At 40.4% G+C, this 13,882-nt stretch overlaps 1 protein-coding gene across 1 annotated transcript in view; it reads right to left on the bottom strand.

The window, feature by feature from the left end:
- Positions 1–1,282: 1,282 nt before the first annotated feature.
- Positions 1,283–13,882, bottom strand: part of EPHA6 (EPH receptor A6) — a gene marked incomplete at both ends in the record, with an annotated part of 464,979 nt that continues 452,379 nt past the window's right edge. The window contains 3 exons of the mRNA XM_080613276.1: positions 1,283–1,397; positions 4,313–4,462; positions 5,913–6,106. Coding sequence (XP_080469402.1) covers positions 1,283–1,397; positions 4,313–4,462; positions 5,913–6,106 — 459 coding nt within the window. The remainder of the gene's footprint in view (positions 1,398–4,312; positions 4,463–5,912; positions 6,107–13,882) is intronic.

Here is a 13,882-nt window from a genome sequence, read left to right as displayed (position 1 = left end):
GGGTTCTAAAGGTAATTGTCTTGATGTCATTTAGATATCTGTACTAAATGAAGATCTAGCCTATAGTAACCAGAGCTCCATTTCAGCAGTCTGGTTTTCACTTCTGAAAGCAGTCAGTAGGCTCAAGGCAACATATTATTACACTGCTGTCCTACATCTGCTTTTCTGCCTACGTACAAGGTAGCTGCACACTGCTGCATGTAACTTCCAGCACTAGTTGGTGGTTGTACCATTGCCCTCGACTGAAGGATGATATGGCTGCTCTGCTCCCATGGGAATAAGCACATCACCCCACTGATGGCTGGCCTTCTAAGGTCTACTACCACTGATGGAAGTTATGCTTAGTTCAAGCAGCAGAGGCCTGCACTTTAAGAACAGAAAGCTTTCTGAAGTCTACGTGGCCACAATATAGCTGACAAACATGTTTCACGTGTGGTTATGGGAACATTACAATCAGTTTTCCAGTGAACATTTGCCATATAGTAGAAGCAAATGCTGAGTATTTAAGAAAAAAAAAAAAGGAAAAAAAAAAAAGAAGTTTTAGGATGGTGAAGAATCCCAAGGATGAACGAGTTTCCCAACCTAATCTAAAATTTAAAGCATAAAAAGTGTCAAGTGCTAAAGTAATTAAAAATCAAGGACCTGAAGATTTCGAACAGATTTCTCTCACTATCCTCCCAATTGTTCACACAATGAAAATTCACTACATAAAATCAATCATTCCTGCAAACAATATTAACGCTTTGAGGCACCAGCTTATCAGCATTCAAAGTATTATAAAGTAATACAATGATAGGACCCATACATTTGGAGTTAGTTAAGAAATAAAATAACTAGTTATGTCAGACTTTTTTGATTGCACATTTGGTATTGGAAGTTACATGGTCACAGAACATGAAAGAAGTCAAATACTTTTTGATCTACCAGCAAACTCTAAATACATCGATAAAGAAGCCACACCAGGCCAAATAGATTATTACTTTCAAGGAAGTTCATGAAAGTTTCCCAAATACTGTTATACAAAGTTACACATCCATGCTGAGTTATTCATCAATGTGTAGCAAGAGTCTTGCAGTAGGCCCGGATCTTATTGGCAGCTAACTGGTGGCGGAGCTATGCAGTGTGATTAAAAATTCCAGTTTGGAAGCATTAACATAGAAGTACTTTTATAGTCTGAACAGGAGACTGCAGTTCTTGAAGTTAGGAAGAGCAGAAGGGAAGATTGGGAATATTTTCCATTTTAGAAATGCTGAGGCACAGAACACAGTTGATTCTAGCACTTTCATACATGAAATCCTTTCTCCTGTATGTGCATCATGTGTAACCGCAAAGTCTGTAAACTGCTGACTATTCGTCTCTGGTGTCCAATGAGTACAACTCCAATTCTTCTAACGTCACTGCAAGATAAAAAGTTTCAGCTTGGATGCAAGTATAGTAAAGTCTCTTGTGCACAAAAGTGTATAAATATAAGGTGAGTTGCTCTTCTTCAGGACAGTTTACCTTCCTGTCTGGGACACGTAAGAAAGCTGCAAATGCTCAATTCCAAATTTTTAAAGACAGACATTTAAGGAAATAAAAAGAACTTTTGTAGTTAGAGCACTAGTATCTTTTGTTATATTGATGGTCAAGTAATTTTTCCAAATCTTGAGGAAGAACCCGATCTAATAGCCCATTTTTAGTAATGTGTTATTAGCAAATGTTTCCCACTCATACTTGCAAAGGAATGGGGCTGATACACTCACTCTTGCAGTTCTGAAGTGGCAATAACAGAGGCTGTGCTTCTGATGATTTGGGAATCAGGAACCCTAACCCTAACTATAGTGGTGAGAGATGTTCTAAAAGACCAGAATAACAGTGAATCCCCCAGCTTGACCCAGATTTCCCTCCCACTGTCCCTTCATCTCACCTAGACCTGCACCTTGGAGTGGGCAGCTCACCTGCTGAGCTCGACTCTTTGGCAGGAATAAAGTCAACAGCCCTCAGCATCCCACACAATCCACTAGTTCATTTGTTCTCTGAACATCGCCAACTGCAAGATGCTGAGAAAGATCACAAAGGTGGCAAGGGCAGGAAACTTAAGATACGCCTTGTCGTCAATTGCGCAAATCCCACACTAAGATATAGCATAGACATCGCCTGTATAGATATCCTCAAAAATTGTTTGCCAATATAGCTAGTAAAGGAGCTTACAGGATGAGGCATGACCTTTATGGGTTTCAGATTTGCAGCACAAGATACCTGCCTCTGTATCCTCCAGATAAAAAGCCACTGGATAGTAGCAACTATTATGTACTTAGGCTTAACAGCCACATGGTGGATGATACACAACACTTAGGGTCAGCAGGGAATATGCAAAAATATTGGGCATCTGAGAATCAAAAGAGAGTCAGGAAAGAGAATAAAAAACTTTACAGAGGGAGTGGTATTAGAAATGCAAGTACAATGCTTACTACTTACAAAGTTCAGAAAGAAGCCAGCAGGCCTAGGGGAATGGAGGTTATTTGGAGAAAGAAGGAATCTTTCAAAAAGCTCAAGTGGTATCTAAAGCAAGTAGAAAGGATGATAACCTTAGAGAGATTATCTGTAAAAGCACAGTAAGGCAGGCTAAAAAAGAACTAGAGGAAAAGGAGGAAAGAAACACCTAATAAAAAAACTCATAATAAACCTTTTGGCAAACGCACTGGGTACAAGCAGCCTGCCAGAGTGTCTGTAGAGTTTAATGATGGGTATAAAAGATCACAGAAAGACTGGCCACTGTTGGAAGACTCAACTGATTATCTGAGCTGATATTCACTGTGAAAGAAATCAAAGTGACTCCTGTGCCAGAACCTTTATAGGGCACTCGCCAGAGGATCTGCCTGAAATTGAAGTGACTGCAGGAGGGGTTATAGGACAAATTATAAAACCAAGCAACAACCCACCTCCAGCACAATATTGTGTTTAGCCAAGAGTTTTACAAGAGCTTAAGGATGAAATAGTGGAATTACTAACAGGGATGTGAGAGGGGGTTATCAGCTGTGTTCCACATGCTTAAAAAGTTCCTAGAGCCTGAGGCATGGAGAGTGCTGACAGACAAAAGAAAAAGTTTCCAGGGGAGATCTGGGGAACTACAGACCTGTGAGTCTGAAATCATTACAGGGCATAATAGAAACTACAGTAAAGTCGAGAATTATTGGATGCTTGGGTGAATTATCTACTGGAGTCTGCAGCAAAGAGAAGTCCTGTTTTAGGAAGTTACTTGTTTTCGATGGAGGAGTCAGCATGCATATGGATGAAGGCAATTAATTTGATACACCCCACCTAGATTTCCAAAAGCTTTAGAGAAGATTCCTCATCAAAGCTTTATAAGGAAAATAAGTAGCTATGGCATAAGGAGGTCTTTGCATGACTAAATGGTTTAAAGTCAGGAGGGTAGGGGTAAATTGTCAAGTTTTACGATGTAGTCATCAATAGAAACCTACAGGGATCTATACTGGGATAATATTGAACAGTTATGTTCAAGAAATCAGTAAATGGTCTGGAAAAAGTGGTGAGCACAGAGGTGAAAAAGCCAGTTGATGAGACTGAATTGTTCATAGTAGTAAGGGAAGGGAGCAGCTGTGATGAGTTTTAGAAGGATCTCACAAGACTAAGTGACAATGCCATAAAAGCAGCAAATGATATCTAATGTAGGTGAATGTAAAGAGATACACGTGGGAGAAAACTGGTCCTAACCTCACGTGTGAAATTGTTGAATCATGACTGACCATTATCAGTATTAATACAGACAGTCCTAGCATCAAATAAAAGATTAGGAATTCACGGGAAAGGAATAGAGGGCAAAACATATCATATCATTATGATACCACATTAATCCACAGTTTGCCCAAACCCCTTTTATACTAAGTGCGGGATCTTCATTTCAAAAATTATACAGTAATGTCAGAGATGGTTGCAGAAGGGCAGCAAAGAGCGGAACGACTGCCTCATGAGGACTGACATAGGCATGATGATGTCAATAGCAAAGTAAGAAAAGGTTTTTGCCACGGATTTCAGTGGTCAGAACTGATTCCCCAAGAAACATTTCAAGATGCTCGCTGCCTGGCCTTTGGTAGTGTTTGGTTTGGTCACAGAATAAAACTGAGTTCTCCGTATCTTAATCGTATCTTTCTCCAGTGGTGTTTTGGTAAAAACCTGTATTTGTCTGTTAGTAGCTTCAAGTAGGAAAGGAAATGAAAGCACTGTTCCATACATCACTATAATTATGTCACTGCAGGATCCAAACAAATTCAGACCGATCAATCACTGTAGGGATAACAGATTACATACTTACTCAATACTCATTCTTGAGACCATATCCAAAGTTGTGAAACCTGCTGCCATGAAGTTATTTTTATACTGACCCATTTTTATGGAGTCCAGCCAGTCACTGACTGAAACAAACAAAGGATATTCTGGAACTTCACCAGGTGAATCTGGCATTCTGTAAAAACAAAATGCAAAGGTTACCAAAGCACTACAAAATACGACAACTTACTCTGGTAGGCATTAGTTTTATTAAAGGGCAGAAGGAATGAGAGAAGAGCCTGAGCTGTAAAGGTCAGGTGTTAACTGAGGATCTCTTTAACCCATTGCCTGTAACTGAAGAATCATGTCAGTCTGCTAAGTTGCACTACTTAAACAATACATATTTTTAAACTCATTAACATTAATTATAATTTTAAACTCATTAAACATTACAACTCAGTAACAAACTGAGGAACGAAGCTCTCCCACTGCTTTTATTTATGTTCCCACAGAGTGTTTCTTTACAGATCTTATATGTTCAGGATTATAATAGTTTGTAAATACAGTAGTCAAAGTGAAGGACAAACAGAATTTAACATAACATTTAAAAACATTAAAACACTGCAAGATGATTTTCACGTATATCTACAGAAAAACTCACCTGAAACAGCTTCTTATTGCTACACCATTGTGCAATGGGAACACTTTGATTAAAAGCCTGAAACTAATATTAGAAGAAGCAAAAAGAATGTAATTTTGTATCTTTGCTTTTACATAGAATTACACAGAGCAGCAAATAAAAATGAAGGAGCTAATTTAGCCCCATTTCTGTTTCAGGTCTTTTCCTTAATATTAGTGTGACTGAAACAGAAAGATGGAGAAACCCACTAAAGTTCTCAGAAAAAACTATGCAGGTCTTCATCAAAGCACCTTTATCTAAAGGTGAATTTCAGCTAATGAAGACAGTGATACCACCTGGACCTTCATCCTTTTCAGCTGATATCCAGGGACAGCTTGGATCAATAAGTGTACAAAAATTGACAACTTCTACCACAGCCTTACTTCTCCTGTGGCTGCATACATTTCTGTAGGATTAGTAAAGGAAAAAAACTTAGGGCAACAGCATCACGAATTTGTTGTGGAATGGTAATAGCATAATCTCTTTATTTGTTCACTGTTGCCATTCTTCTGCAGATAAAGAAAGATTTAGCAAGCTAAGACACAGCTACTTTCTGCAGGAAATTACTCCAAGGCAGTTCAGAAATTGCTTGAGCACTGTCAGATGGAGAGACAGGCTGTTTGAATAGAGGGGGAAAATACTACAAAGAGAAAACAAGCACATAGGAGAAGCACCAAGAAAAACCCAAACAAACAAAGAGATTCACAAAGATTAAGGACAGAGTACAGAGAGCTCAGAAAAAATTAGAAAAATTACTAATACAATCTGCACAACTTGAGAGAAAGCGTCCTTATACTCAGTGTATTAATAAAACAAGCCTTAAAAGTGGCTTAAAGTTATTTGAAACCCCATAACTTTGTGAATTCAGAACTTTGCGGCTCTCTCTCACCCCTACTTAATGCCCTAAACCGTCCAATGATAGCCACTATGTATTATACAAGCAATAAAGTACCAAAGAGGGACTTACACAAGTACATCCTCCACTAGAGTGTGAAGGGTGCTGGGATTGCGGATCAGTTTGTCTAGGAAGTTGACAATGTCACTAAATTTTGGACGGTGGTTCCTCTCCTTTTGCCAGCAGTGAAGCATCAGCTGGTGAAGAGAAGCTGGGCAGCCCATGGGAGCTGGAAGCCTGTAGCCTTCTTCGATAGACAGTATAACCTGAGGAAATACAATGCATATGATTACTGGGCATGAGAATAAAATGCTGAAAGGACGGTGTAAAGCTGACAATTAGAAACCACTGATCAGAATTAATGGCACAGTTACCCTCACTTTATGCATTGTGTGGGCTTCACAGAGGGAAGTGTGGCAATGTCACGATACAATCAAGCACTACAAATGCACATGACAGCACTAGGCAAATTTACCTGGTCATAATATGTTTCTAGTGATCACTATGGTTAGGATGTCCAAACTGTTTGTGAGTTAGTAAAATTATGGTGTTACCATATACCCTGAAGTGTATATGGTAGCTTTTAGATTCAGCTGATGTGAAAAAGATGTTTAGGCAGGATGTGGAAAAACCCAGATCTGATGTCACAGATAAATCACATGTATGAAAAATCACATTTGATCAGAATTGAAGGGAGGCTTGTTTCTAGTAAAACAAAAAACATTGCCTGAAAAGGACATTAGCAGCCCTAATGTCCTAATGTGTAATAGGAGGTAGCAAAGTAGGTAAGGTCCATGATAAGCTGTCTGGATTCATTCTATGTAAGATTTAAAAAACCAAGAGGGAGGGTTACGAGGTTCTGCAATGAGTGATAGTAGCAGTGGGGATGACAGAAATTACAGTCAGGATTTCTTGTATATAATAAGACCAACCCTACCACACACACACACATATCCCTTCCATGTAAAAATCCAACCAATGCTAAATGTTCCCTGAAGTACAAATGATTGTACACAATATTTATAATAACACAGTGCAGTTATGAGAAACATACCTACTGCATTCATACCTATGCTGCTGTAAGGGGACATTTATCATTCTCCTACATGCTGCAGACATATTAATGCAGCTGGAAAGGGGTACATTAAACTGTTTACAGCAAATCAATGTTTTATAGCACTAGCTGTAGCTTCAATATATTCAATCTTATTATCCTGGAATATATCCTCGTTCTCTTTTTGAATTCCGAATTAATGTTGTGGGCTCTGTTTAGCAATGCCTAACGCTTATGCTGCAAGCATTATGCAAATAAATAAGAGTAATGAGGCTACGTTAGGACCTTAGAAAATGGAACAAGGCTCTTGTAGTTGTACACAGCTGGGTCTCTGAGTTTTATCAAATGAGGTGATTTAGTCCTACAGTGTATAGTCCTCTTGTATCCTGGCAGAAACACCTATGCATGAAAAACAAGTGTTTGCAGTAACGCAGGGAATTAGGTTTGCATAGGGTAAGTTTTAGCCCCATCAGCGACAGCAGCGGGAAGTACAGGCTACTCCAAAGGCAGTGTTACTTGCCATCGGGATCTCTGAATTTTACACATACGTGAGCATGGACAGATCACATATGTGCAGACAGGCCTCGCCATGCACATACAGAGGTAATATCTAGCAGTGAATGATTTGTCAATATGATAATCCTTCCACCTGCTTTTCTGGCTACTTGTTGATTTTACTTCAGTGGTCCAAAATCTGGACTGCTGAAATGGCTGCTATAGGAAAAAATATCATGAGATTGCCAAAGAAATATTCCCTCCAAAGCCTTGCTTCCTGATCCTGAATATCCTGTTACGGACTCAGGATGGGTGAAATTCAACCCTCCGTGCACAAAGTGTTACTCACAAAACTGTCAAAGCTCACGTATCTCAAACAGGTTGTCAGAAGTGGCTTCATAAAACACAGGTGCTTGTTATAGTGTGGGGTATAGCTTAGTTGATACTTGTCACTGAAGAGGCAATCTTCAGCAGCCCAGAAATGCAGCTATTCTCATCTTTATATTTAACTATACCGGTTAAAAATGACGAATTTATGAGATGTATTTTGGTTTTAAGGCAGAGGGAAAGCTTCTCTACTTTTATGAGACATACAGCATCTGCTCAACACAACAATAGGGAGCTGATGAGGTTCTTCTACAATAATTTATTCAGGAAAAAACCCAAAAGCAACCCCAATTTTAGAGACATTACGTTTTCTCTGACACACTCTGTTTTACCGGATCTTTGAAAAAGAAGTTACAGTGCATTTGTTTCCTCTCTTGTTCAAAAGGAACATTTCAGTATGAAGAGAAATGCCAGCTGGTACTGGGATAATTATAATTTCTCATTAATACCAGCACATTTTAAAAATAAACTGCAACTATTCCCTCATTAGTATCCCTTGTGAAGCAAGTATTATTTTTAGAGTCTAAGAAGCAAGAGTAAAACTGTGCTAAGTGCCTACTGCTGCAATGGGAATCAGGTCTCAAAGGAAGAATTAGAGCTTTTTAGTTCCCTATTTACTTATTTATTTTAGCTCCCGCTCTGCTACTTGCATAGCACCTATCTCTGAACAGACGAATTAGATATCCACATACCTAAAGTATTACATTTTTCTTGGTAATCTAAAACTGTATATTATATAATATGTAAAGATTCTACATGTTAACATCTTTTACATGCTTTTTTTCCTTGTCAGTTTAAGGCTGAAGAAGCACCACATGAATCGTGAAATGGTCTAAATGTCTGTATCTACAAGAGGCATATAGCAAGAGCTCTAGCAATCAGTGTAACACTTTCCACATTGGCAAATCAATGTCCCGTTTATTTCAACCTGAAAGAACAGGAGCATCAGCATAATTCCTATGCAAATGAATCCCTGAGTCTGCTAACCAAAAGGCTGGTCACTGCTCTCTAGTTCTGGCTTTGTGATGAACACTTGATGGGTATCAAAGGAGGAAAACATGCAGATATTCTGTACCGCCTTCAAACACTGAGAAAGGGGCTGTAGGTATCTTTTCAGCCATCAGTAACTTCAAAACTCCTTAGAAGGTCCTGTGGGTCAGCATTCATGTGAGTGAAATAGCCAGGGTGTATTTTTACAAGCACTGCTTTTTAGCAGATAAGAATGTAAACTGTAAGGGAAAGGGAGTATTTTTTACAGGTAACAGAGCTAATGATTTCCATGCTTTTTAATGCTCATGCTTTTACTTCTATAAGAAGGGGACGTATATTTTTGAACACAGATGATATTAAACACTGGAGCCTGTTAAATACATTTTATCATTTTTTTGTATGATGTTAGACATAGCTGTAAAGGTTGAAGACAGAGTTGTTATTAGTTATAAATCAAAATTACCTAACAATAGTTTATGGACTTGTACCTGAAATTTATGTGAGTTTAGTTTCAAAATACTTGGAAATTGGCAAAACCTGCACCTGAAAATTAAGCTGTAATCTTTCGGATAGCTTCATTATTAAGAGCAACGTAAACTTTTGCTTTCAAAAGGTAACTGACAGATTTTTTAATGAGACTGAGGCAGAAGAAAGTCCGGAGGGACATTGTCCCTGTGTCCTGCTGACATCTGGAAAATCTACCGGGAGGGAAAGACAGCTGCTCATGCCTCATTGGTGTGGAGCCAATTCCAGGGGCCTGCCAAGTGTTCTGATATCTGTGGGTTGAAAGAACTGTATTAGGGTAAGTTATTTTTACTATTACAAGAAAGTTTCATGAGCGTAAGGGCTTTCATTCTGTTTCCTACAGTAGTTTTCTTGCATATTGATGCCAATCCATTAAATATTCTGCTTTTTCTTTTTTAATACCATAGTTCTGCAACATGCACTCATTTATACAGTGGTCCCTAACAGGTGTCCCAGTAGACTTCACTCACAGCTGTTCTACAACCCAAATGCATGGAATATAAATCTTCCTTTCCTCACATGAGCATTAGCAAGGCAGGCTCTTAGCACAATCTGTTCATCAGTATATTACTTTCCTTGGAATGTTCAATATCTTAGCTAATGTTTATTAATTAAGCAATAAGACACGACAGACTGTGCAGCAGCCCTAATTAATGGACACCTCTGGTGCATGCCACGCATCTAAGAAGTGCATTAATGAGCATCAACACAGGTCAGAAGTGACTTACCGCAATAATAAAATGGTTCTTTACCTAAACAAGAGCATTCCTCAAAGTAACAGTTTTCAACCTCTATATTATACTGTATACAGTACTAAAAAATTTCTGAGAGGCATCTTCAAATTCAATTGCCTAAAGTTCAGCTTCCAAATCCCTGCTTAGGAATGTAAAGAGAGGACACTAGATCTGTTGAGGTGCTGAGTCTCTGTGGCTTGCACTGACTCAATGGGTACTTGTGAACAGTCGTAGTCTCTCAAAATCAGACTGGGTTTATTTAGGTGGCAAGTGTTAATTTAACACTTCACATCAGCTTGGACTGTGCGTTACCTGTGCTGGGATTCAATTGCTGTGACTGAGAGATAACTCACAGAATCACAGAATCAACAAGAGACCCTTGGTGGACTTAGCTCAGCCCTACTCTTCATCTGACTGAAGATGTGTTCACATGACATACAGGCACAGCGTCAGGCAACACTGAACTTGCCTTTCCTGGCATTGCTTCCCTTTGGGTAGGGGTGGGCATATCACTGGCTTCTATGTTATGCATGTAAGAAATGAACGTTTAACTGCCGGCTACTCAGAACATCACTTAGCTACGGTCTAAAAAGGCGAACTGATTTCCTGAAGTTGTTTAATTAGAAAAGCAATTTGTAAAATGGAACGTGAAAAACCAGATCTGGCTCTGTGGAGTTTATACTTGGGAAACTAGTACTTTACAAAACCCCACCCAATTTAATAAGTACTTTATTGCTAGCTAGAGAGGAGTTTTACTATGATCAAAACACAATGCGGTAATGTTAATGTTGCCAGACATTTTGCTGTAGCAGAACCTCTGACTGTACTTTTGTACTTACCTGTTTGTTTGCATAATGTGTCTTTCATGAATCTGTTTAGTGCCTCTCCCTCTCTGTTATTTTCCCTGCCCATATGTACAGTATCAGTGACCTTTGGAAAAGTCCTATTATTTCAGCAAAATAAGTTAATGTGAATTCGGGGTAATTTATTCTACTAAAGGAAATGTCCCGATATGCAGAAAAGTAAGCTTTACAATATGTCTGATAGCTTGCAATTTCCCAGGAACACTCAGATTCACAAAATTTAGAAGGCCACAGGTGCCCACTGTTAACATTTGGGCACTGAAAGCCTGGGTGGAAGGCTCCAGAGAAAAGGAGTCCCTTGTGCTGTGTGTTGCTGAACTTCAAGGAAAGCCCTTAGGAGTCAGCATCACAGCATAAACAGCATCCATATTGCTCTCATCATGATTCTGTATTAACAGATATTTCTATTTTGGATGTAGGCATAATTACATATTGCTATCTTCATTCTTTAGTAGAATATTTAATATACGTTGAATGAAGCGGTCACTTTATGAATTCTTATGGTTGGCCTTGAATAGGTACGTCATAAGGTCTATAGAGGGGAAGAGGACAGGCAGAAGCCAGCCTCAAAAAAAGAGAGAGGCAGCTGGAATGAAGGTCTGTGTTGTTACTACTCTCACCTGGTGACTTGGATTCTACGTGAGGGTCCTACCACTCATCCAAACCCTCTTTCCAGGAGGTGAATAGTGGGGCTGAATGGACTTAATTGTAAGTCTCTCTCCCCACCGTTCCCTGTTAGCAGTAACAGCAGTGGGAGAGTCAAGAGGTGGGCTGGTAACAGAGCCACTGAGAGGAGAAGGATTATAATTACTGAAGTAAAAGAGATGACGGCAGTTGGGTTCCTCATAGAGAGCTGACCCAGCACCAGGTGAAATCACTCACAACTGGAATAGAGACTGAAATTCCCTGTGTTGTATCACAAGGTTGCAAGACAATGGAACATGACGACTGGGGGGTTGACCCTGGCTGGACACCAGGTGCCCACCAGAGCAGCTCTATCACTCCCCTCCTCAGCTGGACATAGGAGAGAAAATCCAACAAAAGGCTCGTGGATCAAGATAAGGACTAGGAGAGATCTCTAAAAATCAACCATGAATGGGGTGTTTCAGAGGGAGTGGAGAAATGAAATACCAATTACATGGTGAGGAAAACTAGGCAAAAACTACTGCCCGCAATATGCTCAGAGGATGTGCCACTGGCAACTGACAGGGGCAACAGCAGAAAGGACTGTGAGCCAAATACTGCATTTATGTCAGCGCAGTCCTTCAACCAGGCAGTGCTAATGGGCATGGAAGGGAAAAGTAACTGCCCAGTGAGCCTTTTCTTGTAAAGTTGCACTTGTTACTCAGGGAGTGTTGAGTGGACAAATCTGTGCCTGCTGGGGCTCAAAATGATAATCCTGAAATTCCAGCAGAACATAAGAAAACACTTTTCTATTGTGCATGTGACCGAGCACTGGCACAGGCTGCCCAGAGGTTGTAGGGCCTCCATCCTTGGTCAGCCCTGAGCTAACTGCTTTAGCTGACCCTGCTTGAGCAGGGGGCTGGACCAGACTTGAAAGGTCCCTCAACCTCAGCTGTTGTGGGATTTGCTAGAACCTTTTTGTCAGCTTCTTTTTCTGTTCAATCTCCCATTAAAAGGCGGCTCACAGTGAACCTAACCATTGCATCTATTACTTTGGGAAGGCAGAGAATTTGAGTCTCTATGAGTCTTACTTTATATCAAAGTGCATTCCATGCAATGCAGAGCAACTGGGTTTTGCAACAGCATACTAATGATGAACAGGCTGATGCTGCCATTGCTGTGTTCAGCTTTGCTTCTGAATGGAAGATTAGCTCAAGAATACCACCCTCTGCTGTTGCAAGGCTGAAGCGATGCCTCAACTCCTTAGCAATCAGCTCCTAAACACCGTATCATAGAATAGTTAGGGTTGGAAGGGACCTAAAAGATCATCTAGTTCCAATCAGAAAAGGCAGATGCACCTTCCACTAGAGCAGGTTGCTCCAAGCCCCATCCAACCAGGCCTTGAACACTGCCAGGGATGGGGCAGCCACAACTTCTCTTGGCAACATGTACCAGTGTCTGACCACCCTCACAGTAAAGAATTTCTTCCTAATACCTTTTCTAAATCTACCCTCTTTGAGCTTAAAGCCATCTCCCTTTGTCCTATCCCTATATCCCCTTGTAAAGAGCCTCTCAGTTATACAATTATGATATTCTGTAACATGCAGCATGCTACAGTTGTGATGACAGTAAGGCACAGTTTCTTTAACTTTCAGACAAGATGTGGCAGTAGCTGAGATTTTCAGGTCTCAGACATGCTTCTGAAATGCCCACGGATTACCAAAGTTGCTCAATATACGAGAAGTCGGAGTAAAGTGATATTTGGACTAATTACCTGGAAATGGCACCCTGAGGCTGGATAAACCCCGATCTGATTAGCATTCAGTGTCAGTGCTGGCAAATAAGGGAGAACAGAAACTAACAGAGCAACAGAAAGATGAAAGGGTACTGCTTCCTACCTGTCCTTCAGATTCTGCTCCCTAATGAACCACTGCAGCGCTCGCAGCCTGCTCAGGAGGTGGCTCAGTGATGAGAGGTACTGCTGCGGTACTGGGTGGTATCGGCGTGTGTGGGTCAGGAAGCCTGTGGGGCACGTGGATGCCCATCATGTCAGAGCTGGGCTCCAATCCCAATTCCCTCCTTCGGTGGAGATAAGAAGAGTATGAAGGATGGCAGGACACCTCAGCCTGGCATCAAGGCTGGGAGTAACCTTCCAGCAAGGTCTTACAATGTGGCTCTTTGAAGGAAAATAATGGCAGTTTGCCTTAAAATGGTGTTTGCAAGCTGTGGCAGTTCAGGAGCTGATAAGGGGCTCTCAGTTCAGGCAAAGTACTGAGGCTGGGGTACTCATATTTTTAGTTGGCGCCTGCTTGCGTATTCTGTGTTACTAACTTCAAATCCATTGGCCCACTTCAATCAAATCAAACAAGT

Source organism: Psittacula echo (genome assembly GCF_963264785.1).
Source record: "Psittacula echo genome assembly, chromosome: 3".
Classification (NCBI taxonomy): domain Eukaryota; kingdom Metazoa; phylum Chordata; class Aves; order Psittaciformes; family Psittacidae; genus Psittacula; species Psittacula echo.
Note: the sequence above shows the minus strand (reverse complement) of the source record. Positions and strands in the feature narration are given on the sequence as shown.